This window comes from Salminus brasiliensis, chromosome 2 (genome assembly GCF_030463535.1).
Source record: "Salminus brasiliensis chromosome 2, fSalBra1.hap2, whole genome shotgun sequence".
Classification (NCBI taxonomy): domain Eukaryota; kingdom Metazoa; phylum Chordata; class Actinopteri; order Characiformes; family Bryconidae; genus Salminus; species Salminus brasiliensis.
The window spans coordinates 18,282,887-18,310,557 of record NC_132879.1 but is presented as its reverse complement, the minus strand read 5'-3'; the positions used below and the strand labels follow the sequence as shown (position 1 = coordinate 18,310,557).

At 40.0% G+C, this 27,671-nt stretch overlaps 2 protein-coding genes across 4 annotated transcripts in view; one reads left to right on the top strand and one right to left on the bottom strand.

The window, feature by feature from the left end:
- LOC140546067 (uncharacterized) overlaps positions 1-18,085 on the top strand; it is a 28,967-nt gene extending 10,882 nt beyond the window's left edge. For 2 of the 3 annotated variants that reach the window (XM_072669206.1, XM_072669214.1), the window contains exons 2-14: positions 4,709-4,782; positions 7,875-7,960; positions 8,321-8,360; positions 8,515-8,595; positions 8,713-8,820; positions 9,313-9,422; positions 11,603-11,651; positions 13,205-13,325; positions 13,508-13,602; positions 13,723-13,788; positions 14,345-14,444; positions 14,770-14,922; positions 15,664-18,085. In XM_072669206.1, the coding sequence (XP_072525307.1) occupies positions 4,717-4,782; positions 7,875-7,960; positions 8,321-8,360; positions 8,515-8,595; positions 8,713-8,820; positions 9,313-9,422; positions 11,603-11,651; positions 13,205-13,325; positions 13,508-13,602; positions 13,723-13,788; positions 14,345-14,444; positions 14,770-14,922; positions 15,664-16,856 (2,268 nt within the window). In that variant the 5' untranslated portion in view covers positions 4,709-4,716 and the 3' untranslated portion in view covers positions 16,857-18,085. Of the gene's footprint in view, positions 1-956; positions 1,111-4,708; positions 4,783-7,874; positions 7,961-8,320; positions 8,361-8,514; positions 8,596-8,712; positions 8,821-9,312; positions 9,423-11,602; positions 11,652-13,204; positions 13,326-13,507; positions 13,603-13,722; positions 13,789-14,344; positions 14,445-14,769; positions 14,923-15,663 lie in introns of all 3 variants that reach the window. The other variant, XM_072669200.1, reaches the window with a different exon arrangement.
- uevld (UEV and lactate/malate dehyrogenase domains) lies at positions 18,085-25,094 on the bottom strand. Its single transcript, XM_072669225.1, has 12 exons — positions 24,993-25,094; positions 24,669-24,753; positions 24,509-24,574; positions 24,228-24,391; positions 23,828-23,969; positions 23,548-23,636; positions 23,304-23,409; positions 22,590-22,760; positions 21,815-21,988; positions 21,562-21,646; positions 21,346-21,469; positions 18,085-19,805 (listed from the first exon to the last, which is right to left on the bottom strand). Exons 1-12 carry the CDS (start codon positions 25,032-25,034, stop codon positions 19,641-19,643), a joined length of 1,413 nt encoding a protein of 470 aa, XP_072525326.1. The 5' UTR covers positions 25,035-25,094; the 3' UTR covers positions 18,085-19,640.
- Between the last annotated feature and the right edge of the window lie 2,577 nt (positions 25,095-27,671).

The window sequence follows — 27,671 nt, the reverse complement described above, 5'->3', positions numbered from 1 at the left end:
GTGTTTCTCGATCCGAGATGCTTTGCGTGTTTCCCAGTTACAGAGCCAGGGCTAAGTACGAACATAGGACTTTTTTTCCAGTACACTAACAGACATCAGCTGAATTTTACAACAAGTGTATTGGATTGAAATTGAATACCGCACCTTTAAATAGGTTCAGTCAAAGATGGCATTATATAAAAACACTGGCACTCAGAATGACTCTCAGCCAACCATGCTGCAAGGTTTACTTTAATGGAAAGTCATGCTTTTTACACTCATGCTTTGCAATCCAAGCATAAGAATGGACAGGTCCGTTGTGTTTACATTGTGATTGTCATCAGGTTTATGGTTTCCAGTATAGACATTCTGATGGCTTATGTGTTATTGCGTAGTTGTTCATTTTTATTTATTTATTTATCTAATTCAAACTCTCTAGCTGATTTAAGTACTCAGTCCTCCTAATACATCACCTGATTCGATGATTCTAGGAGACTTTACTGTCATTGGTGTCACATGTGGTACATGGGGTGTAATGAAATTCATCTCAGGGTCCCAGTTACACCCAAAGAGCAATTCTTAAATAAAATAATAATAATAAAAATATATATAATATAAGAGGAGTAGACATAAATAGGAAAATTAGCTGCAATCTAATCACGATATGAGATAATGTCCTTCTTTCCTAAAGATGGATTTAAAAACAGCACATTTGGCGTCTCGAAAGCTGCATGTGGCTTCAGACCGCAGAATGAGTGTCAGCCGCGTCCTGACATACTGTCACACAGCTTGACTAAGTCTGTCTAAGGTTAAAGTGCAGCCATCTCTGTCAGCATGTTTTGAACGTGTGGACAACAGATGAAAAGCCACCTGTCTGACTAGAGTGCATTCTCCCTCACTCGACATGCTGATGGTCTCAGCTGGCATTGTGGTGGTTGTAATCTGGCCTGTGACCAGAAGTATTTGTTGGATTATAGGAGCGAGAGGCCGAAGGATTTGAGGAGGAGTTTTGGCTTTCCATACCGTAAGACCAGCGTGGAGCTGTTGGACAGTCCTTGAGACGCAGAATGGCGGAGAATCTCTGGGTTGGATGTTTTTGAGCTTTTAGACGAGGCAGTGGAGCCCATAAAGGTATTTTGTTATATAGGCATTACAACTGTGTGAAGTTTATTGTGATTAATATTTTTTGTGATAGTGTTATAGTGTATGTTTTTATTATGCCACTCATCCCTCTCTTTTTTATATATATACAAATATATATGGATGTGTTTTATTATATCTATATGTCTGTAATACAGGAGGAGGAATGATATGAGTGATTAATTGGTTAAGTCTTGGGGTTAATGTGCTTTCACTGAGTTACCAGTAAATATGCTGTCATGGCAAGCTTTCCTGGCTGATAAACAGACAACGTTTAAAAACAAAAACAATTGCTTATAATGTACATTTGTATTAGATTATATCATGAAGGGGGAGAGAGAACTGCTTGTACTGCTTGTAATAAACCTTCAAGTCAACATTTTTCCCTTTCCAGCAATGCTGTGTTCAACTAGGCCCATTTTGTTGGTTCACTGGAACCCATTTCCTTCTGCACTCCTGATACTCCCACTCTGACTCACGCAGTGAATCAAACTCGTCACAACACTGGACGTCCAAATAAGGACTGAAAGCCGTGTCTCAGAGTGAAAGTTGCATTACTGTCATTTGTGAAGTTGACCTGCTGTGTTGAGAGGACGGAGAAAAAGGACAGGTGGTGGAAAAGGTGGTGGTGGAAAGTGGAGGTGCCATAAAGCTGTTCTGTCTCGAGACCACCATGCTGCTAAAGCACATTAGCATATTCTCTGGTACTACATGTGATCTGGCAGGGTTTAAACAAGTTGGAACAGACTAAATGCATTATTTAAAGCTGCTTGCTTTAAATAAAACAATTTAGTAGTAAAGGGAGGACACTATTAAACAGTTGTAAAGAATCATTTGAGTAATGGCACGATAAGCCAACATCCAGTCAGCTGCTTGCCACAATGCAGTTTGTGCACACTGGTTGTTGTCATTGTTGTTGCTTATAGACTATGCTCGAGTATAGGTATAGACTACAGCTGGATTGAGTGTAGTGGTTCAGTGGTGTGAAAAGTACTGTTGGTATTAGTGCCATGATTTCCAAAAGGTGTTTTAAAATAATAGAAAAGGAATGGAGCCCAAAACAAACGGACACCCTGCATGTTCAGTAATTAGTAACACCCCCTTCGGCAAACATCACAGCATTTTTGCAGCTACCTAAGATTCTTTCAGTTTTTGTTTAGGGGAAAATATTTATCAGGCTTGTTTGTTTTAACTGATGCTAAGTTTCATGGTGAGGATGCAGGAAAACAGTGCACCTTCTCTTCTGCTCTGTCTTTTGCAGTCAAACGGGGAGTTTGAAAAAGTCACTGAGAATGGAGCTTTCGGTAACGCTTAGTGTTGTTGTGTAGCTGGTGGGAAAACAGAGCTTTATGAAAATGCTAACATCCCAACACATGCATTTTTCTGTCTGAGTCTCACATACCTCCTTACTCCCTATATAGTGAACTACATAAGTCATAAAACTGCAGCATCTACACACAGATGGAACTGGATTTCAGATTTCTGCATATGAATAAATGTAAATATGTAAATGTGTTTTCTTTCTTCTTTTTGGATCTCAGAGCAGTTATATGTGCCATGCACAGTGACTACACTAATACCCTGTGCTCTGTTATCTAGGTCACAGTCTAGAGAAATCTTCAAACAGTTTTTTTTTTTTGCCCATATGATTCTGCTTTGCTGCCTCCTGTTAGCTGTGTCTTTGTCTGGTCCGGTCTTTGCTTCATTCAAGAACTATTCAGGCATGTCCAGCATGTCTGTTTAGGTATTTGCTTATGAGCTTGTCCAGAGACCCATGCATAACCATAGTACGCTGTCTGAACTGAAGTGGTGGCCTGCATTAGTGAAGGTACTGGTAATGTCCTCTAAGATCAAGGTGATATGATGTGCACTGTCCAATTTTTATTATAGCCCAACACATTGTGTCTCACTGAGCCTTACTGCTTCTAAATGGCTGAACTGCTTGTCTGAATTATGGCCTGTCTCAATAGGTCTGCAGTGCAGGAGAAATGTAACTGGCTAAACTCATGAACTGCAACTTCACCTGTACCTCCTAGTGGCTCTGAGACATACACTAATGCTGTATTGCTCAATTCTGATCTGTTGCTCAGATGTGACAGGTTTATTCTTTCTGCATTGATGTTTCACATTCATGACTGTAAGTGACCCATATGTCACTTGTATGAACTAGTATGACTTGTGGACCCTCATGTGTCCTTTATAATTGTCCTGTTTTTATCACTACATGAAATCTGGCGGTTGTCTCCAGTCTCCTTCGTTCACACAGTGTGATGGGGAGATGTGCTACAAAGCTGCATATTAAAACTTGACATTCATTTTTAATTCCTTTTGCTCCTGTAATGTTTCCCCCCCCTTTTGAGGTTTTGGATATGTCATACTAGATCATATTCATGTTAGTCTACTTAAAGGATACCAAGTAAACAAAGCAGCATTTTCCTTTCCAGGTCACGTATTCGTTACTTGTCACTGACTGTACCATATGAGAAAATGTAAAGTCTCAAATGTGGGATATTTTCCTTTTACAAAAAGTGTGATTTTACAGGCTGCTCTGACTAGCCACTATGATCCGAGAATCGCTGGTTTGAATCATGCTGCTTGCCATCAGCAGCCATAGTCCCAGAGAGCACAGTTGGCCTTGCTCTTTAAGGAATGGGTTGATGGCAGTTCTTCCCCGCATCTCTCCCAGTGATGTTGGTCAGCTAACAATGCTTCACAGAGGAGACATGGCTGTTGGGTGCATTGCTAGTGATTGGAAGAGCTGTATAGAAAGTGAAGTAAAATTATTCGTCCCACGCCCCTAACCAAACAAATCCACCCTCTTAGCCAGCAGTTTGTAGTTTCTGCCCCTTCTACACAGACATTACTAACGTTTTTGTTTTTCACTGACGTTGAGAGGCACTCTGTGGGCTATGTGGACTGTATTTTGTCCATATTCTGTGATAAATTTAACCAAGCTAACAGGCTCCAGTAATATTCAGAGAACATCCAAAGTAAAGCACATGTAAATCAAGTGCCTGTAGCCGTTGCATTTAGACTTGAAGGGCTTTCGCTAGTGGCCAGGGTGTATGTAAAGTTTAGAGGTGTAAATACAAGTACAAGGGGTGTGAATCAAGCGTGTTATGTAATAGGTTTTGGATTTTGGCCCATTTTACAGTCTCTTGTTGGTTGTATAGGATTTCCTTTAGAAAGAAGGACATGAGTGTTTGAGGTTCGCGGTTTGTCGCTTCCATGTACCAAACTCTTATTATTTAACTATGCCAAGATAACTAGTTTTCTATTCTAGTGCCACTTTTATATGTTCTGAATTTTAAACCTGTATACCTCCTCCCTGATGTCTTGTAAGTGAACATAATGAATAACTGAATACAGGCTTCAGTATCTGATTTCTGGAACCTGGAAAGTACTCATGGACATCCCTAATGTTAGACTATTGGGCATGTGTTTGATCACATGTAGAGGGAGACTCCGTAAAGGCCAAAAACACTTCACAAAGTTTTGGTTTTGGGACAGAGAGTGTGTCACATCCCAGCAGAGACGTGACCTATAGGAGACACTCTATTTATATTCTTCTCTTATGTTCCTTTTCCAGATTTTGAGATGAAGAAGGACATCGATGCATTAATAGCTGAAGAACGGGCTGAAATCATCTCAAAATATGACAAGGTTAGTCACACATCTTCATGAGGTTATGTGCTCTTACACAAGCCAAGTTGGTCTGTCGCCATCGTAAACTTTCCTGTGAGTCATCCTGCTCAGACAGTATTTTATTAAAGCCTCAGTCAGACACTGCAGCAGCTAGCATATCAGCATCACAGAGCAAATCTCTTGAAACGGAACAGATGTCTGCCATGCTTGTGCTACTTGGAGGTAGTTCTGCTGCAGCTGTAATGCTGCTTTGACCAATTTTGCGAGTGGATTTAGGCCTTACGTCAATAGTCCAAAGAGCAGAATGCCTCCCTGAACTTTGAGTATGTACGTGTAAAATGTTCTCACTAGCAAGCACTCGCACATCTGTTGACCAGAATCCGGTTTCCATCAAAGCTTGTGGAAAAGAGCCAGTCTTTTTTCTTTCTTTTTTTTTTTTTTAAGAGAATCATACATTGGACCAAACCTCTTTATAAAAGAAAGCACCGTTCAAAATTTGATTGATGGATTCAGTAGAGGAACCAGTGCCTTGGCAATCACCCCACTTACTATTTGCCCTGAAGCTGAGAAACTGTGCTGGAAGAAGCCCCTTTTCCCTGATCTGCTCTTATTTTTCTGATGTGTCATATTTGATTAAAGTCAGGAGGTAGATGGGGGAGCTGAGCCTAGTAGAGGATAAACAGCTCTGAACAACTTCTGCCCAGAGATGGGGGAAGTGATGGATGCTTGCTGTGATAGAGCACAGCTGTGTGTCAGACTGTATCTACACTCACATTTGGCAGCCATTGATTGCAGTCAAGACAGAAACACTGAGTTTGGAAGCTGTCAAAGAGTACAAAGACAAGACACAAGTAAGCAAAACGGACTGTTTTGTCTGTTTTACTGTCTCCTTTATTCCTGGTGTTTGATGTGGGGCAGCATTGTGTGATTCTTTTAAAAAATAATTCATATTATATTACAGTATATAATTTCTTCCCCTAATTTGTTTTTTTAATTTATTTATTTATTTTATTTTAGATTTTTGCATTTGTCCTTTAAAAAAAGTGTGTGGGTTTGTGTGTGTGTGACTGCAACAACAAAAAATAGAGAAGTGAAAATGATGACACCAGTTCAGGTGATGAAAGAAATTATTTAAGAATGATTAGGGGCAAGTAATTTGACAAAAATATCACTTAAATACATTTTTTATGATACTTAACATGCCAACATCTCCTGGTACAATATTTTATGTTAAATATTTGCTGGTCTATATCCAGTTAAATAGGACTAATGTAGCTAATTACACAGTTCATCAGTGTTCATTAAATACACTTTCTGTGTAAACGATGTGTGAACAATGAGCTTAGAAAAGCACATTGTGCATCATAACAATATTGTACTGTCAACCTCTGTTTTTTCTGGGTCCATATGAGGTAATAACAGCAACTGTGTACTGATGTGACTAACTTCACTCAATCAGGGAAGTGGTGAATCAGCTAGGCAACAGAAAGACCAAAAAGCAGCAGTGGTGCTTTTTTCTTATTTATTTCTTATTTAGTTATTTATTTATTTATTTAGTTAATTTGTTAGTTAGTTGTTTTGGTTGTTCCTTTTTTTTTGTTTTGTATGGTTTGTTTTGTAGTTTCTTTGGTATTGTTTTTAGTTTGTTGATTTGTACACTCATTGATTATTTAGATGTTTTTTGTTTACTTTCTTAGTGTCTTAGTTTTTGTGTGTTGGTTATAAAAAAGTATTTTTATTATTGTTTAAAATGTCTTAGTTTTTTCTTTTTGTTTCTTAGTTGTTAGTTTGGTAGTTATTTTGTTGTTTTTAGTTTCTTAGGTGTTTGTTAGTTGGTTTTTAGTTCGTTGGGTATGTAGTTGTTTTGTTGTTAGTTTGTTGGGTATGTAGTGTTTTTAGTTTCTTTGGTGTTTTTGTTTGTTGGTTATTTAGTTTTTTTTTATTTTGTTAGTTTGTTGGTTATTTTGTTGTTTTTTTGTTTCATAGTTAGTTTGTTGGGTATGTAGTTGTGTTTTTTGTTTCTTAGGTGATTTGTTTGTTAGTTGGTTTTTAGTTAGTTGAGTACATAGTTGTTTCGTTGTTAGTTGGGTATGTAGTGTTTTTAGTTTCTTAGGTGTTTTTGTTTGATGGTTATTTAGGTTTTTTTTTGTTTTGTTGTTAGTTTGTTGGTAATTAGTTGTTGTTTTTTTCGTAGTTAGTTTATTGGGTATGTAGTTGTGTTTTTATTTTCTTAGGTGTTTTGTTCAAGTTTGTTGGTTATGTAGTTGCATTTCTTTTTAGTTTCTTAGTTGTTGGTTGGTTATTTAGTTTTTTTTAGTTGGTTGTTATTTTGTTGTGTGTGTAGTTGTTTTTGTTTTTTTTTTAGTTTCGTTTTTATTTTGTTGGGTGTGTAGTTGTTGAGTTTTTTTTGTTAATTACTTAATTTTGTTTGTTAGTTGATTGTTTATTTGTTGGGTATGTAGTGTTTTTTTTTTTAAATGTCTTTTAGTGTTTGATATTCGGTTTTTAGTTTAAGTTTAGTTTGTTTAATTGGATTTTAGTTTGTTTTAGTTGACTTATTTGTTGGTTTGTTAGTTTTTTTGTTTGTTGGTTGACTGGAAGTGTTGACTAGAAGGATTTCTGTACAAAATGGCATTCATGAACAAAAAGTGTGAATATATCAGAAAAAACAAATATATAAAACACATTTAATAGACTCACACATTCTGTAATAATGTCCCCCACATTGCCAAATTCTGGATGTGCTCGGTTCTGTGATGTTATTATCACAGCAGTCATGAGGCTCTGCTATTTTCGGAACATTTGCTTTTGTAGGATTACATAAAACTTTGATTCATCGACTTATCTGGAACTGCTAATGGTCATGATACTGTGTACACTCATTGATTGGTAAGATGCGATCCTTCTGCTACTTTAGTACTGCAAGAGCCAGTCTCAAAATAATTGACAAGTTATAGATTGTGTAGCCATATTTGTAAGCAAATAAGATCTCATTAAATCCCAGTTTTCCATCGGTTTTGCTAGTACAACCTGTCTTTCCCTGGCCATGTTTTGCTCTTATTCCTTTCCAATTTTTCATCTGATGGCTGTGTTTTTTTGAATGCTTGCAGGGTAGAGCAGAGGGCGCGCACATTAACCCTTGGGAAGATGCCAGCTACAGCCTTTACAAGGTCATGGACCGCTTCGGCTTCCTGCAGTAAGTTCCTGCAGCGTTCTTCAGCTTCCAGAAGACAGTCTAGCATTTACTGTACAAGCTTCAGGATGAAGTCAGGAAAAAGAAAGCAGAGGCTGACCTGTGTGTCATTAATCACAGATAAAATGATCTGTAGTTGAAACATCTCCATTTCTGTTTGGACTTTCTATGTTGTCTTAACTCTCTGTAACACCTTGGTGAGATTTACATAACTGTGACCTGTACTCTGCTAAGGAAGGATGTAGGTTTGGTTCCTTTTGCTACTGATCCTGGTTACATACAGTCATACAGTCCATACAGCCAGTAGTAGAGCTATAGTTGGTGGTTTGTGTACTGACTGTTGTGCTTCTTCTGTCTGCCTAGTGAGGAGGAATTGCCCACCCCGAGTGCAATGGAGGAGAAGGTCAGATCTACAGCCCTTGACGTCATATATACTTCACCAAACACATCATAAATACTTTAAATACATTTAATTCAATGTTCAATGTAGTAAAGTACAATTGGTTTATATTAGTTGTCCCACAGTTAACCCTATCATTTCCATTCTTTGCCCCCAGCATAAGCTTCAGGAGGTTGAAAGAGCGGAGAAGTGGCTTAAGATGGTGAAAAAATGGGAGAAGTATCAGAGCAGCGACAAGGTATGGACAACCCCCGCTTGACATTGTTCCAGTGGCCGTGGGCACAGACAATAGATCCTGTTCCAGCATTTCCTCATCCTGTGTGTGTGTCCGTGTATTTGCGTGTTTGTGGTACAGATGATGAAGCGTGTGTATAAGGGGATTCCCCTGCAGCTGCGGGGCCAGGCTTGGGCTCTTCTGCTGGAAGTGGAGAAGGTTAAGGAGGAGAATAAGGGGAAATACGAGGTAGGACAATGTGCTAGGGTGCATATTTGGGTTTTACAAAAGTGGGGAAGTGATATGATTTATGTGGCCAGATATGCTTGAGGTTTGTTCTTGAGAATACATACATTATGTGTTTGTTTTCTTTTTATTTATGATTTGTTTAAGGTTTGTTTCGTCCTTAAATGTAAGTTCTCTTGTTTGGAAACTGAAAAAAACAAGGCAAGCAAAACAGCATTACTAAAGGTTAGCAGATGGCCCTTTTGTGACGAATATAGTGTAATGCCTTCCTGTGGGAATTATCCTCAACCTATTCAGAAATGGCTTCGTAGACCGACGTGGGTAACACATGATCCTGCAAAGTGATGTCTTTAAATTTAGAATGTGGTTGGCAGTCATGCTAGTGTGTTTCTAACAGTACCAACCACTGCAGGTTTAGTGGCCAGCTGAATCTTTTCAGTCATGTATGTCAGTGATTCCATTGGAAATAATGCTTGACTGCTCTGTCTGCTTTAGGCAATGAAGAAACGAGCCAAGATCCACTCAACAGAGATCAAACAGATAGACCTGGATGTCAACAGGACTTTTAGAAATCATGTTATGTTCATGGAGAGATTTGGAGTCAAGTAAGTTGATGGACATACTTACTTGCCTCTGGTAGTAAGTCTGGGCTAGTTATTATTGCAAACCTCACCAAGACGAGTTGTTGTTCTATTCATCTTAGAATTTGCAGGCTGTTGTCAAATCAAGTGTTCAGAAGGCTGTTACTCACCAACATTTGATCTATTAGGAAATATCAAAAAACTGACTGCAGTGCTTTTTTGTTTGTTTATTTTTTTGTTTGTTTAGTCATTTTTTAAATATAATAAAACAAACAAATATATGGTGTGTTTGTTTTATTATATAAGCAAAAGAGAATTTCAAAAGAATTTTATATTGGAAAAGCAAAAGGATTACTTTGTCCAAAAGGTTGTGAATGAAACTTTTTTCTGCTTTCCTTTATTTTCGCCTGATCTGGTAGCCATGTGGATCCACATGCTAATCAGCTCTGTCAATGGCTTTGAAGTAAAGGACATGCGTTACAGATCAAGAAAAGCCAAAGAAAGCAGACAAGAAAGAAGATTTAATGTACGTCCATTACAGAGTGTGTCACTGCCACACACAGGAGATTCAGCTCAGATCTTTATACCTCAGTTTGAGGTGATTTTTGAGCTGCTTTTGAAGCGCCAAACACGACAACAACATACAAATCAATGTGCTGTTTTTTTAAAGGCTGTAGTTGCTTGGACACAGCCAACCTGTCAACTTGGTTGTCACAGTGCCAGCATCAGAAGCATCTGTAATTGGTTGAGTGAGTTTGTGTCAAGTTTGCAAAAAATGAATTAATGGCAAATAAAATAATGTTAACCATACAAATAGAAACACTTGAGAATATAATCAGTTATACATATTTTGGATACATTTATTGACATCTAAATAAATTGCACTAATAAATCAAGCTTGATATGTAAAATATAGGCGCTATAAGATTCGTTCATTGCTATCCTCAGACTTTTTTTTTTGTTTTTTCTGTCGATGCTCTGTAAGAAAAGCGTTCCTAGGCATTCCAGATGTTATGCCTCATGGCTCCAGAAAGACACTGCTGTTTCTTTGTGTTTGTTTACTTTTAGTCTGGAGCTCTTTTGCCATTGTGTCTGGGCTCCATGGCCTCTTGCCTTCAGGTGCATGTGAAGTGAACAGTGTGGACCTTGTAGAGGCCTAACCAAAACAAGAGCTACTTCCTCTGTCTCACCGCCTTTTTTTTTTTCTTTTTTTTTTTTCTTTCAACTTCCTGAAAGTCAGTGAGGACTTACAGGAAGTGACAGCCCCACAACTCACTGCCATTATGCCCAGAGTTAACGGTGTGTTTTTATCCAAACAAAAATCTGCTGTTGTATGAAAAGCCATTTCCCGCAGTTTTCCCATTTCGCTGGCGACTATGAAGGGTGTATTGTCCAGGGTTAATCTCTCCTTTGAAAGGAAGGATAAAAATCGGGACTGAAAATCAGGGTTTTACCTCAGGATGTTGAGTACATGTGCTCTACGATTAATTCAGGTTCACACCTTGGTTAAGGCATCAGGTGTATGTACATGGTGTTATGACTAACAGCAGTAAAACACCCCATGGGTTGTTTTTATGCTCAAGAGGTGAATATTTCCACATGTCCAAACTGAAACTTCGTTTGTCACATTCAGTGGTCGGTTCACACAAAGCTGGAGGACATGACAAGGTTTCACACTAGTGTGTGGTTTTGCTGGGTTGTACACAGTGGAGGAAGTGCAGGAGGATTACATCAGTGCAGCTTACTGCTGCCTCACTTCAGAAAAAAAAAACCCTGCCTCCCCTGCCCCTACCCCGTTTGCACATCTCTGCCTAAATGACCACTCAGCCCACAAATAAACTATTGATCTGTCTGTTGTCTGTATTTCTTTCCGTGAGTGTTCATGCAAGAAAAAGATCATTTTATTGCTTGAGCCCAATTTCATTTCTTACCCACCCAGCAGTATCTATTATTAATACACATTTGACTTTTGGATGTGATAGTTAATGCATGAAAATCCTCCACTGTTGCTGGGTTGGTTTCTTCCTCTTCTTTGAACAAATGAGAACTGTTTGTGTGTCTGCGTCTGTCTGTGAGTGCGCATTCAAGCTATCTCAGTGGTTTACAGGATGTTACCATAGCCATGAATTAAGCCAGGTATATGAATTTGTGCTGAGGTTGAGAACTGCACTGGTTACTAAAAGTGTAATTGTTTTTGCCCACAGACAGAAAGCCCTGTTTGATGTGCTGACAGCCTACTCGGTCTACAACAAGGTAAGTGTAGAAAAAAATAGGCAAATAGGGATAGACTGTTTAATGCTAAGATTAAGGTTGGAGTTCTGCTTACATATACATATAGCAACTTTAGGAAGGGAAAAAAAACCTTTTCATTTTGAGTAAAACCCCAAGTCATTACGTATTTCTATCAACTCATTCATCACTTCTGAAATAATGTGAAGAACTGCTGCCAGATTCACATCACATTAGAACAGATACGAGTAAACATGACTGCAATAAAAAGTAACAAGGATTTCTCATTTTGAAGAAAGTAGTTGGTATCTTGTAAGATAGAAAGCAAGGTTTCTTCTGGATACCCCCCACCATCACCTGATCTAACATCATTAAGCACTGATTTCACAAAGCAGTTACACAATAACTATACATGATATCCATATTTATACATGGAAAATCAGCCAAAATTTACCCAATCCTCAATGCCAGATCAGATCATGTTTGCAAGTTAGAGATGACAAAAAGTGAAGTACATTTACAAAAGCCCTGCACCATGATTGAGGTTATTATGGCAAAATACCCAAAAGACAGGGAAATGGGCACCTAAGGCTCATTGATACTCATACAGGACTTGCTGCTACTGGTCTGCTGCTAATGTCTTACCACAGGACACCTTCAGAGATATTGTGAAGTTTGGGCCACGAATGGCAGGATATATATATGCCTGTGATGGACCCATTAACTTTCCCTTTCCTCTGGTGTTCCTGAAGCCTGATAAAACTAATGGATGTGGATCGTGCTGTTCAGAAAGAATGGATCTTAAAGTACTTGGAAAACTTAACTGTGGTGATCAGAGCAAGAGATTCAGAGTTTAAATTCCATCATGTTCTCCTTAATGAAGGAACAGAAACGCTGCTTAATCATCGTGGTGTTCTGTGTGGTAGTGGTGGAAACTGGGTCACTTAAGTGAGAGAAGATGTGATGGAGTAGGGGGATGGAGGGAAGAAAAAGATGTAGACTTCAGTCTATTATTGAGTTTGTGGCAATTGATCGTTTGTGGTCGAAGACTAATTTTGTGTAGCAAACTACTGTTTTAGTACAAATCTACGTATTCAGGCAGTGTTTATTTGCTAAAACTCCAATATTTGACTTAATACAATAAACATGTTTACACAAAGTAGTGATAATAGGCATGCAGTGTGTTTGTTTATTTAACCGTTTACTTAGCTCTCCTTAGGGAAGCCCAGTAGTGTTAGTCATGATCCAACAAAGGTTTGAAAAATCAATACTTCATTATGTTAAATCCAGAAGAAATGTTTTCAAAGTTAGCTACTTTTTCCAAAATAAAAAAGGGTTACATTTTTACTGTATTCTTCTATATTTTTTACACTCAATACAATGTGCTTAGAACCCCCAAACCTTTGCACACTACTGCATGAATATTTTATATGTGCTGTATGTATTATACATTGTAGTGTATTTGACTGTGGTACTTCTAATACACTTTAGCGTTTTGCTAGGTATGCATTTTTAACACATGAGAATGTATTGTTTACATGTGTGATGGTCACAGAGAGCTTTTGTGTTTTCTGTAGGAGGTCAGCTACTGCCAGGGCATGAGCCAGATTGCAGCTATATTGCTTATGTACCTGAACGAGGAAGACGCTTTTTGGGCCCTGTCTCAGCTGCTCACCAACCAGAAGCATGCCATGCATGGTAAGCAGATCTGGATCAACTTAACTTTGTGAAGTTCTGAATTAGGTTTGTGTATTTTTGTTGTAAAATGTTGAAAAGTTTATTTTTAAGTTGGATCATTTAGACATAATTGTACTGTGTGACCTGAATGAGGTGTATTAAGTTGCATGCCAACTGTAAACTTACTTAATGATGATTCCCAGGATTCTTCATCCCTGGCTTTCCTAAGCTACAGCGGTTCCAGGCTCACCATGACCAGATACTTGCTAAACTCCTTCCAAAACTCAAGAAGCACATGGTAAGATTTTCTCACCCTGTTCATTTGATGGATAGGAACTGTGAATGGTCTCATGCACTTACAAGCATTACTGATTTTTCCCCCCAATGTTTTTCTGTTCCTTGTCTCTCTATTCTCCAGGACAAGGAGCAGATGACCACGGGTATATACACAACTAAATGGTTCCTGCAGTGCTTCATTGACAGAGTGAGGAATTCTGCTCTTCATGCATTGCTTTTTACTGGCTTAGTTTACACTTTAAAGCCGGGGTGGTCATAATATTTGTGTGTGTGTGTGTGTGTGTGTTGACCAACATGGTATGGCAGTGTATGACAGCACTGTATAATACATACATTCAAATGCAAACTGTGCCAGAACTTATTTTCAGTTTTTGGGACATAACTGATGGCCCTTGTTGTTTTAAAGCCGTCCCCCTCTTAGTTCCCTTGCTTTTTAGTGATCCATTATTTAAGAGCTGCGGACAACATGGCAGAAAGAATAGACAGGGTGTGACCTCCTGTGTTACTGCACACGGAAAATGCTTTAGTTCTTGTCTATCTGGGAAGAGCATTACATCATTCATAAACACACACACACACACACACACACACACTACTGTGTTTTAACAAACAAAACCAGGACTTCTCTCTGAATTTTTCATTGGACTTGGCCAGGACTCAAGACAGACAATCATTTATTCATGCTAGTCCTCATGATTTTTCTCATCCCTTATCACTTCCTCCTATGTGTTTCTTTCAAATAGACACCTTTCACATTGACTCTGCGCCTGTGGGACATTTACATACTGGAGGGAGAGAGGGTTCTGACTGCCATGGCCTACACTGCCCTAAGAATCCACAAAAGTATGTATAGTGTCGCACTCGTTTCAGTGAATTCAAACTAAATATGAGAACAACTGAAATATAAATAGATCGTCTTACTGAGATGCTAATCTTTATTTGTATATCTCCCATATTGGTTCAACCTTTGCCTTCCAGCCCGCAAATGCAAACGAGTGACAAGTGCCAGAGTTAGTCCGCAGTTGTTTCCTGCTCCTGTGGTTTACAAAGGGTTATAACGGTGTCATGTTAAATCGATCACCTTAGATCTGAAGATCTGAACCATAAACCCTCCTTGCAGTTTGCTCAGTTCCAAGTGTACTTATGTAACTCTGCCCTCTACTTTCAGAGCGTCTGCTTAAGATGTCTTTGGAGGATCTGCGGGAGTTTCTGCAAGAGAGTATCTCCTCCTCCTTCTACCAAAGCGATGACATCGTCATAGAGCAGCTGCAGGCCGCCATGACCGAACTGCGCAAAATGAAGCTGGATCTTCCTCCTGCATGTACGCATCTCTTTGTGTCTTTTTGGAATTACAGTGTTTTGATGTGGGATATTTGATATGGGAAATATCATGCACTATTGTAGAAGCCAAAGTTTCATGGCTCACAAAGTGCACTATGGCGTAAGGAACCATTTGGGATTCACCCTACCATTAGATGTTCATGGTAGATGTGGTTCATTCCATTTTGATTTGAATGAGCGCATGCAGGTCAATTGAGGTTGTTGTTTACACTGAAGATATGGACCATTTACCCAGTCAGATCAGATCAGACCCAAGTAAGCTTGTGAACGCAGCATTCGGACAGCACACTTGAATGGATGCGTCAACAATGGGTGCATCTAAAAGTAACTGGGTTCAAAATTAAGGAAGTGTGTCTGGATACTTTTGGCCAGTTTCTTGGACAGGGCTTAAGCCTAGTCCTGAATAAAATTTTCCTGTCAGTATACTTTCTAAGAAACTGGTCAGTTTAGACTGTTTGGTGTCTGAAGTTTCTGCTTCTTCAGCTTTGACCTGAAATGACTGGGTGACTATATCTACAAAGTAATCTAGTGTGTATATAAACCACGAGTTCACATTATGCAAATTGCTTAGTGTGGTATGTTAATTTATTATGTACTTTCTGTAAGATATTGTGGGCACAAATGTATAACAGTATTCAGTATACAGTATAGTATAGTCTGTCCATAACACTATACTGTAAATGCAAGAATAATGGTTTATTATTCTGTAATATTCTTTCAGCAAAAGGTGATGAGCTACCAAAGATGCCTCTGGGTCTAGAAGATCAAGAGGAAGTCGTGCTAACTCCGATGACGCCCGAGCAGGGTGTGCTCCCTCAGCCAGACAAAGACAGTTCAGCAAATCCTCGCGTACAGGAGCCAATCATCCAGAATCAGACACCTTGCGTTCCTCCAGCCTGCCCAGTGGTACCTTACAGACAAGCAAAGGGTTCAGTACCTCTGATCACAACCTCATATTCCCAACCTGGGTCTGAAGGATCAGAGACTAGAGTCAACAGCCAAAGTGGTCCTGCTGAGGAGAGGCTGGCTTTTCCCTCAGCAGGAGCTACTCTCTCACCAGAGAGTGCTCTTAAAAGGCCACCTTCAGGTGACTCCGATCTGCAAGAAGATGCGAATGACTGGCCGCCTCCGTACCAACCTTCTGAGACCGACGTGTCCAGTGTACACTCTCTAAACCTTCCTGAACTGCCCCCTCCACCTCTACCAGAGCCAGGAGTGGAGCTTTTACCCCTGCAGGACACAGCGCTACCGCCACCACCAGCATTGACTCATCTGATGGATCCTTGTTCCTCACCATCTTCCTACAGAGCCCAGCGACAGCTCAGCAAGTTCCCCGTCAACTTGTATGTACCACCACCAACAAGCGACCGGCGCCCCTCTAACACCTCCCATTACGACAACCTGTCCGAGGAGGAGGAGTCTGTAGAGAAGTTGCTGGAAATTGCAGCCACCCTACCTCCTAGCCCAGAAACGGGCAGAGGGATCTCCAGCCTTCCCACACTGCCAGAGGACAGTGCCACCCACGCTTGGCCCCAACCTCCGGGGTTCTTTTACATCCCTGACTCCGCACCACCTCCTCCACCACAGCCATTCCTCGCTGCAATGCCACCATTGCCTAAGGAGCTGGACTACCAGGGGCCGGACAGCTGGGTCACTTCAGACTGCATCTTCCCTAAGCCCCCTCCCGACTTCGCAGACATGACCTCCCCAGTCCCCTCCCCTCTGCTTTCTTTCAAATCTAACCAGGCAAATCTGAGCCAGAGCGACACCTACAGGAAACAGTTACGACCTCCCATGGTCCCAAAAAAAACAGCAGCAGTACAGTCCCCTACACCCCCTCCGGTGTGGCCTGACTCAAGCCTTAACCGGATGCATGTCCCTAACAGACAGCTGCCAAAGCCAGTGACCTTCTAACACAGGAAACGTTTGCGGCCTTTGGTGCCACTGCATTAAAAAAAAAAAGAAAAAGATTACATCTCTGATGTTTAGAACTTTCCAAATGTCAAGCCATCCTGTTACGTTCTCTCTTCTCCACAGACTGTTGTGATTTGTACAGCTTTTTTTTTACCCTGTAAGATTTTATTTTGTTCCTATTATTGTGAAACTTTGTCTAATGTAGCATAATTGTGCCACATTAATGGTGCTTCTATGTGTGTTTGTGTGTTTACAGCCACTCAGGAGCAGTAATATTATTGTGCTTATATCTGTTTGGCCTTTTCTTCGTGCCTTTTTAAGCTTTTTCACTTTGTACAGATATCAGTATTAAGACTTGTGAACTGAAAATCTGATTGCTAATTTGTACACAGGTCAATTCTATGAAGTAGATGGTGTACTTATCACTCTGATTGTGCTCGTACACAGCAAACGGGCTCATAAATCATCTTAGCACTTCTATAACTCCAGCAGGACTCGGACATCTGCATGTTTCTCACTCATTCATTTAGTTGTGAATAGTTTGGATGTATATAAGTGTGAGTGATGTGCTTTGGTTTGGGCAGCTTTGTGTTGTTGTTTTTTCTGTTCCCTTTTAAACATATCCTGTAAAGCTTTATGCACAAAGGCCTACCAAATTGTTAAAGAAAAAAAATAATCATATGCACAATTCCACACATATGCACAATTCCAATATGGTTTGTATCTTTTAGGCTTTTTGCTATTGTTATGCTTTAGATCAAGATTGGAAAGGGTAGTCTCTAATTTGAACAGAACAGAGTCAGGGAGTGTCCCTGATGGGAGAAATGTCCCCCCCAGCTAGGAATCACAATTTGCTGATTAGTAGCGCCACCTTGTGGGAAACTATGCAATCTTCCATAAAGGCTGAAATGCTTTGCCTGTAAATGTGTCTCTACAGTGGATTTGTACAGAAAGTAACAATTGGGGTAAACTTGTGAGAAGCATTGTATTATTTCATTTGCACTTTTTTAAAATATATATTTAAGAGCTTTCGATTTTGTGTTCCTCATGTGCAGCTCTTTTTCCTTCCAAAGCAGCTCCCATCCCATTCCTACCCAAAGATGGTCTTTTGTATGTGGTTGTGATGCTATGTTGAGACAATTTGAAATTAATACCAAAACTATTTCTTGAATTGTTGTTGTTCTTTTTTCCCCCCAGTAAAAAAAAAAGTCGCTTTTCCCACAACGTATTTAACAAACATTTACATTATTGCTTTATTTTGCAGTGTGCATTCAGTGCTACCTGACACAAGTGTATCAGTACATGCTTCCTTCAGTACTTATATAAAACAGAAGTTCAATTAAGTGCATCACAGTATTAAGGTACAAGTTTTCATGAATGCATGTCAAGAAGAAAAGCTCCTTCAACTCTTAGCAAAGTGCAAACACAAGGCACAATCAGATTAGCAGAATATAGGCATTTCCAAATAATTAAATATTTCCCCCTCCCTATAAACACAAGTAGTGTTGTACATTATTGCTATTTAGAGTCCTCAGCTCTGCAAAGCGAACTGAAATGTAAAAAATATACATCAGTATGAAAAAGTAATATTTAGTAAATCAAGGATTTCAGAGTGCTTTAGGCTACGTTCACAATTTGTGGGCAAGCGACATAAACAAGAACAGTCAGAACGTGTATTTTTGTATGTAAACAAGAATGGAGGAGAGGAACGGTTATGACAATCTGTTGATGGACAAAGAAACTGGCGTATTAATATGCGCAGGCGTGACATTTCAGGGACAGATTAGTTCACGTTACAGGCAGATACAGGCCTTTTACATTTATGAATGTGCATAAATGAGGAAAAAAAAAATCTAGAGTTGATTAATGAGGCTTGTAATGTGAACGTAGCCATAGTCCTATTAAGTACAGTAAAAAGAAACTTCATTTTCAGATATAATTTGCCGTTCCATAAATATCATAAACCTTTGACAAAAGAAAGATTGCACTTACATGAAATATGTGTAAAAACAAAAAATAGTAAGAATATAGTTAATGAAAAGGAGTGTAACAATATTTACTTATAGAAGACTTTCCTTAGGCCCCAGTTACAGTCAATAAAAACTCATCAGCTCTGTACAAACATCTCATTCAACCTTTGGTAGACCTTAAAGGCTTAGTGCCAGTTGAGGTTACATTTCCATCACCCAATCTGCTACAGTCTTAAGATATTTCAAGTCGAATCTGCAAGTGAGGCTCCATCTGTCTGAGTGCACGCTTAAAAATGAAGGTGCTTCAGAGGGTTCTTTAGGTGATGCCATAGAAGAACCTTCAGGACCTATATTTTTAGTCTAATTTAGCCTTTTTTAGTTTATTTAGTCTAATAAGTACCATCTCCAAATAAGTATTACAATTGAGTCTAATTGCCATTACTTATGGTTAGAAAAATATCTGAAAAATGACAATCAGTTTCATCAGTTTATCCAGGGTACACCTGTGCAATTCTGTGCTCGAGCAGATCAACATAATTATATTTAATATAATATTAATAATATATTATTATTGTGTCACTTTTGGGAATACAGTGAGTTCAGGCTGTTCAAGCCTGCACAATCTTTGTAGTCGCCTACTTTACATGCAGGCAATGATTTGTTTGCCAGAAGGCGCCATGCAGCCTAAGCTTGCATTTTATTGTACTGAACTGAGGCTGCGTCTCTGGAAGAGGCTACTTTCGTGATTTCACCTGAAGATTTGAGGATTCTTTGGATATTTGCAGCAATGTTGGCATCTCCGCAGTTTCTGTAACTATATTCTCAGCTGCTTGAAGAAGTTACTTAGAGATGTGACGCTCTCCCTCAGCTTGGCGTCATCTTCTGGGCTGAGACTCACTCCTGCTAGGCGGGTGGAGCCGTTTGCTCCCAGGATGCAAGGTACACTGAGGAACACTTCCGAACCAATTCCTCCCCATCCCTAAGACAAAACACACACCAAGTGCAAAACTTACATATGAAAGTTAATTTAAGCTGTAAACTGAAGCATAAACAGTAACAATGTGACTTTGGTTGGTAACAAGCCTATTTACAACCACACATCGCTTTCCTTTTACAGTGGGCTTGTAGGAAAAAAGCTCTGCTTTTATTGGCTGGTTTACGGCATCGAGAGGTACCACAATAGCATAGCTATTAACAGATGCTGTGCTACTGTCCTCTCACTATCCAGTTGACACAGTATGTTGTTAGCTGGCTGAAGAGATAGCAGTAGGGCAGGAATGCTAAATCTTATCTGCAAAGGGCTGGTGTGGCTGTAGGTCTTTATTTTAAACAATCAGCAGCACACCCGATTCCACTTGTGGATAAGGTTGGACACCCCTACAGTCGGGTCAGCTTTTAGCGTAGCACCCGCTCGCTTTATCAGCTTCCTGGCCATTACCAGGGGATATCTGGAAGGGGATATCTGCAGCCATGCTTCCTCCAGGCAGCCCTTCACTTGGTCAGCCTAGTATTAGCATTTCCCCTTCCTTTTTTTAGCCTTGCTTTGCTGTCAAGTCAATAGGCTTTTATTGTTATTTCACCTTTATACAAGATTAAGTGCAAGTGGAGCAAAATTTTGTTCCTCCAGGATAGTACAACATTAAGGATGGAGGTTTTGGAACAGGCCCGCTTTACAGTGCCGTTTCCTCGAGTTTTGCTTTTGAAAGAGAACATAATCATGTTTAAGGTTCACAGTATGTCATGACCAGACAGCCATGCTTGTGGAACGCCATTATTTATCATGTTACTTCAGTCACAACAATCACAGTCTGCATTGATATTATAGATGACCAATAGTCAACCAAACATCACACAAGTATGCGGCAAGACGGGTAACAGAGCAGAAGGTCAAGATATGAATCAGGTGGAATGCAGTGGGGGGGGAAAAAGAACAGATTTTCAGGTAAAACTGGCAAAGATCTACAGCACCTTAAATAAGAGCAACAGCTGAAGAGCCTAGCATGCTGGACGTAAGGACATACGTTATATGAGCTGTGACTTAACCCTGAAGTCAGTGGCAAGTTCTCTAAATGACTGAATGAGCTGAGCATAAGGCTATTGTCTGTGTGTCAGGGATCTGCTTGGCTCTGTTAGCTTTTAAGGAGGTGTGGTATATTGTATTGTTTTAATTGTAAACACAGCTTCTCAAGATTTGTCTTAGGAAGACAACATACAGCAGTCAATGTACAAATGAACAGTACAGACAACTTCAGAAAGAATAAGAAGGGTCCATATTTAGCAGACTGAAATCATTTATGTCCTTAACTCATAGTAGCATAGTACAAGGCCAGGGTCTATACTACCAAAGCTTCTCATCTTCTAAGAATTTCAAATTTCAGTGATCTTACTGGCAGGAACAGATCCTAGATCACCACTCCTCTTCTGAGGAGTTAGATCTCAAGTCTGTCCTCGTGTTCTGAGTCTGAGTACTCTCTAAACATTTACAGGCAGCGACAAACAAGATGGAGTGACTGACTGACCTGAGCCAGAGTGCTGATGGAGTGCGTTTTCCTCTGATCGGTTAGAATGCTGTGACTAATGTCAGCGATGGACAGCCCCACTGACCATGATCTCTGACCTCTTCCCTTCAATATCTCCAGCCCCCTGCAGGGTGTTAATGGAGGACCACAGTTTAGCACCAGAGATCCAGATGCCTTCAGCAGCTTCACATGTCTGCAGTGCTCAACGGTTCTTACCTCTCTATCAGTGGCTTTGTGGAGTTGGTCACTGGGGACAGCACTTGACTGTCCCCACTTGTTGCCGCACTGCCCCATACAGCAACTAATCAAGAACCACACTCTTGGTTAGCATTGTTTCTTATTGTTTCTTATTGTTTCTTAACAGGAGGAAACTTTTTAGAGCAATATTTAATATATAACCTAAATAAAATATGCTGTGCCAAATTTTTAAATGTATATGACAGTCAAAAAATATTACAGATGGGCTCACCCTTTTTGTCAGACTTCTCGCCTATGACCCAGGCCTGTTTGTCAGTTCCGTTGGCCAGGAGAGCAATGTTGAGGACATAAGACAGCCTCTGTGATTCCAGGTTATAGCCTGCACCCATCACGTGTGTTGGTGGCAGGCAACTCTGCTTCCACGCCACATGTGTCATTATGTCCACTACGAACAAGAAAAGCAACATTACATTACTGAGTAAAAACAGTAGGGCTCAAGAGCCAGGACTAGAATTTGGGTTATTAGTGGTCTTTTGCAGTGTCGTAATGGAGCATTCTTGCATTTCTCAACTCAATCACAACCTCTAATTCCTCCTTAAGGTGAATTCTTTGAACAGGTACAATTGCGGTGTGGTGGGTCTGGAGCCTACCCAGAATCACTGGGAAAAGACAGGAAAATCACCTGGATAGGGTACCGGACCATCACAGGGTACTACACACACACTCAGTTCACTCAATTTAGCATACACTTATCTACTCTTGTAAAAATCAAGGTGCTGCAAAAGGTTCTTCAAGTGATTTCATGAAATAACCAATTTTGGATCTATAAAGAACCATATTTGTAAATATTTCTATGCATGGTCATTGAGGAACCTGGGATGAAGCTTTTTTTTCCATTCTCTGAAGGAAGAAATCAATCAAGTGCTTTACAAATAACTGTCCTGCATGCATATTTACTGACCGAATGCAGCAGGCAGAATGCTGTAAGAGTTAAAAGAGAATTTGAAGTACTTATTCTGGAGTGTGTTTAGTGTCTTCACACTAACCAGGTTGAGAGGCGATGAGCAGCACTGCCGTGGGGCTGAGGCGAGACAGACTCGGGATGATGCGCCTGTACATATCTACATTAGTCTGCACCACACTCACATACGACTGCTCCTCACTCCAAGCATTTGCAGTCACCACCACCACCCTGGAGCCAGCTGAGGCTGACAGGTCTGCAGGGAAGAAGACACACACAATCAGCGAGAAAGGGGCTGTTATGTAAGCCTGCATATTCTAAGACACATGAGTCATGTGAGTGGTTTTATGTCAAGAATTGGTCTGTTGCTGTTTCAGGAAACATTTGTCTTTTTTTTAGACTGAAAAAATACTAAATCCTGAACAACATGAGGGATGAGTAAAGAGAAGCTGATGTTGTTCTGACTGATCCAAAAATAACACACTATTGCTTCTCAGGCATGTGTGCCTTTAAATGCTTTCTATGCTCCAACACAAATAACTCAGCCAGCAAGGGGCATGATGATTACATCAAATCAGGCGTGGTAAAAGCACCGCAGTCAGCATTTCAGAGTGACTGCTCTTTAAAAACTGACTCTTCTACAGTGAATAATACATAGTTAACCTGTACAGAAGCACTTCTTAAAGCCTACAGCATCCATGTAAAACCCTGATCACCAACAAAACGTAGAGCTTAGGATAAACTGTTGTGTGCAAATGTTACCCCTGAGTGTTATTTAAGCCACTAAATAACCTCATACCTTTTGAGACTTCGACTTTTGGCAAACTGAATATCTCCAGGTCCATTGTACCACCCTTGGTTGAACTCTCTGGTATGTCAATCAAAACCAGTTTGTCCACAGAGCACTTCAGAAAGACAGGGAGTCAAAAGAAGAGGAAGGAAGAGTTTGATATAGTAATAAACTATTTACAGCCAAACAAGAAATACAAGACAGAGATTTTAAGAAAATACTGAGATTTTTTTTTTTTTGTTGAGAAATTTACTTTAGCAATAATGCTCAACACAACAGCCATCCCCAGGTCTCCCCCTCCTATTACGGAGACTTTCACACCCTGACCAGGTCGATTCCCACCTATGGAAACAAGCATATTGTTCTGGGTTATTAATAACATTTACATTATTTCATTTGAATTATTTATTAAAAAATCCTTACAACCAACATTTGGGAAATAACAAGGCTACATACATTCAGTATAAGGTAAGTAAGTGAAGCATTGTAAGTTTAAATGAGTCATCATGTTGCGTGTTCTCAATCAAACCTACCTTCAGTGACATTTAGATGAGACACAAAAGCGAGCAACTCATTGGGATCTCTTCCATCTCCTGCAGACTTCATGCCTAAGGGAGGATCCTCTTCAAACTTAGCAATCATCTCCTCCAACAGCACAGTCACAGACGATTTTGGCTGATGGGGTATTCAATAAGTGCAGACAATTGAGGAAAATAAATGACTAGGATTCACTTTATTGCTATTTGAGAGATTCATAGAGCCAAACAAACTTAGAGGTAACGTTTCAGGACATAAGTGGGCCCACTACATGGGACAGCCCCATACAAATAATCTACAGATTTTCTAATTATTAATAAACTACCATGTGAAACCAGACTAGTGTAAATAAACTCAGGGTGAATTCACCAAAAGATTAAGAGGGCTAACTCTCACATGGTCCCAGTTGTGCAGACCAGGCAGGTAGATTCTGCCCTTGGCATCCACATGCTTGCCCTCTCTGATCGTCATGTTGGACGTGGGTCGTAGAAAGCAAATGGGCGGTGTGAAGGGGAACGAATCCAACAGCCATAACTGGATGGGCAAGTTGTAAGACTGTCCTGCAAAACGGAGATTAATTTCCATAGATAAGGAGCTGTGCTTCTCTAGCATATAGCTGCATGTTTGGACTCTCATCTCATCTGAAAGTGTGACTTATTCATTCACTCAAGTCTCACCTTGGTATCTGACCGGGATGTTGCCAACCAACTTCAGCAGGTCCCTCTGAGAGCTGTCATGAAACGCTTCAAAGTCAAATGACAACCATTTGATTAAAAAACAGACCCAGCTAAAGCCATCACATTCAGTAAACTGCCCAACACAATGAAAACCACTCACTGTAAGGGCCAGTCAACAGCCTCAGGTCAGGATACAGGCGGTGAACTTTCTGAAGCTCCTCAATGGCAACATCTCGAAATTTGTACTGCTCAAGAAACAAAAGAAATTCAATTAAATGAAAGAACAGAGACTGACTTTTTACTGCACGTTCAGGTCAGACCGGTTGTTTTCCTCTCAACTTTGGTAAGCTAGCTAACTTACTTAGCTACATGTATAATGTGTAATAGCTAGCTAGCAGTTCCCAACACAACCTGTTTACCACAGCCTCACAAACCTCAAACATTACATGACACCCCGAAAGGAGGTAACAGGAGTAAAACCCACCTTGAAGAGAATCTTTTTAAGCGACTCCGAGCTCAGGTCCATGTTTAGCTGAAGCTGTTCAGCTCTGTTTTCGTGTGCTGCCTCCTCTCAGCACACGCAGCTTCCGCAAACGCTCACATGAGCACAGGAGGAGCAGGTACGGCAAGCCTGAAGGGCTGGAGCCTGAAGCGGTCATCAGCTGGGATCCTGCCTGAACGCTTAGAAGTGAAATGGCTTAATAACGAAAGAACACACGAAAAACTACGAATAATAAAAAAAAAAACACTTAAAACACTTCCACTCTTCCTAAAACTCACTCATAAAAAATCTGACTTTTTTATGTTTTTTAATGTTTTCTTATTCTATCTTATCTTATATAGCTACCGCTGTTATTTACATTATACATGTTACCTCTGGGCTCAGTTATAAGCAGACATGGCGTTAAATTCCATTTCTATGCAGATGACACACAGCTCTATATAGCATCAGCCAAACCTGACGATACATTTAGATGACAGAAAATAGAGGACTGTGTAAAGGATATAAATCTCTGGATGTCACATAACTTCCTTCTCCTCAACAGTGACAAAACCGAGGTTCTCCTTTTAGGTCCAAAAGACACTAGAAATAAACTATCAGACTTAATGTTAGACTTGGCTGATGCCTCCATTATTCCTGGTCTAGCAGCTAAAAATCTTGGCGTCATATTCGACTCAGATTTATCATTTGAGCAGCATATATCCAATATTAGTTCATTTTTATCATTAATGTTTAAATAGTTCTGACCAGAGGAGGACGGGTCGGGGCCCCCTTGTGAGTCTTGGTTCCTCCCAAGGTTTCTTCCTCCAGCTCTGAGGGTTTTTTTTTTTTGCCACTGTCGCCATTGGCTTGCTCACTGGGGGTTTTTAATCCCTCATATCTTAGGTTATTTTCTTCTTTCTTCTTTGTCTCTGTCTTTTATTAATCACTATTTATGTAAAGCTGCTTTGTGACGACAACAGTTGTAAAAAGCGCTATACAAATAAATCTGACTTGACTTGACTTGACTTATTAGGGTTTTGTTCAGTTTATGAGGGCAATAGGATTCATCATTGTAAGAGCAAAGTTAAGATCGATTCTGCGCTTTAAAACAGGAATCGAGAATATAGTTATTATTAAGACAGAATTTAGAAAATTCTTGAGAATACATTTTTAGAAATCATTTGTTAAGATGATCTTAAGACACTCTTGTTTTCTTGTTTTCTTGTTTTATGCTTCATTTTCCAGCCTGTCATAAAAAACTCTAATTTCAGTCAACAAGAACTGATATGAATGGTGGAGGAATTAGAAAAAAAATAGATAAATAAAACTATGATAACTGTGGTGTGAATTTGTAAAACCATTAGCTGTGTTCGAAAATGCGCCCATTTACTATCCCCTACAAAGTAGTGAACATGTGTGAGAGCACATTTCGTTATGTGCGAGAGTTCATTACTGCGCGACAGCAGAGCCATAGTTCATGGGTAGTGGACATGTGAAAATGTAGATCACTATGTAGAGCAGTCTACAAGGTGGTGATCAATTTCAGACATGTGTGAGAGCACATTTCGTTATGTGCGAGAGTTCATTACTGCGCGACAGCAGAGCCATAGTTCATGGGTAGTGGACATGTGAAAATGTAGATCACTATGTAGAGCAGTCTACAAGGTAGTGATCAATTTCAGACATGTGTGAGAGCACATTTCGTAATGTGCGAGAGTTCATTACTGTGTGACAGCAGAACCATAGTTCATGGGTAGTGGACATGTGAAAATGTAGATCACTATGTAGAGCAGTCTACAAGGTAGTGATCAATTTCAGACATGTGTGAGAGTTCATTACTGCGCGACAGCAGAGCCATAGTTCATGGGTAGTGGACATGTGAAAATGTAGATCACTATGTAGAGCAGTCTACAAGGTAGTGATCAATTTCAGACATGTGTGAGAGCACATTTCGTTATGTGCGAGAGTTCATTACTGCGCGACAGCAGAGCCATAGTTCATGGGTAGTGGACATGTAAAAATGTAGATCACTATGTAGAGCAGTCTACAAGGTAGTGATCAATTTTAGACATGTGTGAGAGCACATTTCGTTATGTGCGAGAGTTCATTACTGCGCGACAGCAGAGCCATAGTTCATGGGTAGTGGACATGTGAAAATGTAGATCACTATGTAGAGCAGTCTACACGGTAATGATCAATTTCAGACATGTGTGAGAGCACATTTCGTTATGTTATTTCGTTATCGTTATGTGCGAAAGTTCATTACTGCGCGACAGCAGAGCACATCATGAGTGTTGGTCACCATGAATTATGGGTAAGCCAACACTCCTTATTGCACTGCATTGTGGGATTGTTATAGTGCACTATAGGTCACCCAGTCACCCCAGAAGTTCCCTGTGAAGTGGACTACACAGAGTATTCTGACATTTGAAGTGAGATTCCAGCAGAGAGTAAAAGGGAACTTCCAACTGCGTAGGACGTAGTGAGTATCAGTTTCATCACAAGCAGTACAGCACAATGTGGACACGACACAAAGCTGCTGTATGACCATAAAATCACATTTATTCCCAGATTGCATTCATCATATGATAAATGGCTGCAGTTCTTTAGTTTGCTAGTTCAATTTAGAAAGCAAAGTAGCAGTTTAACCAACTGAAGTCCCCTTAGCCGATATCACGT

Bases quoted from the DNA above. Each gene is read 5' to 3' on its own strand.
- uevld (XM_072669225.1), bottom strand. From the start codon at position 25,034: ATGGACCTGAGCTCGGAGTCGCTTAAAAAGATTCTCTTCAAG. The intron at 24,392-24,508 runs GTGAGACTTGAG...TCCGTTTTGCAG, and splicing joins CATCCCGGTCAGATACCAAG to GACAGTCTTACAACTTGCCC. The intron at 22,761-23,303 runs GTATGAGGTTAT...TCTTCCCTGCAG, and splicing joins AAAAGTCGAAGTCTCAAAAG to ACCTGTCAGCCTCAGCTGGC.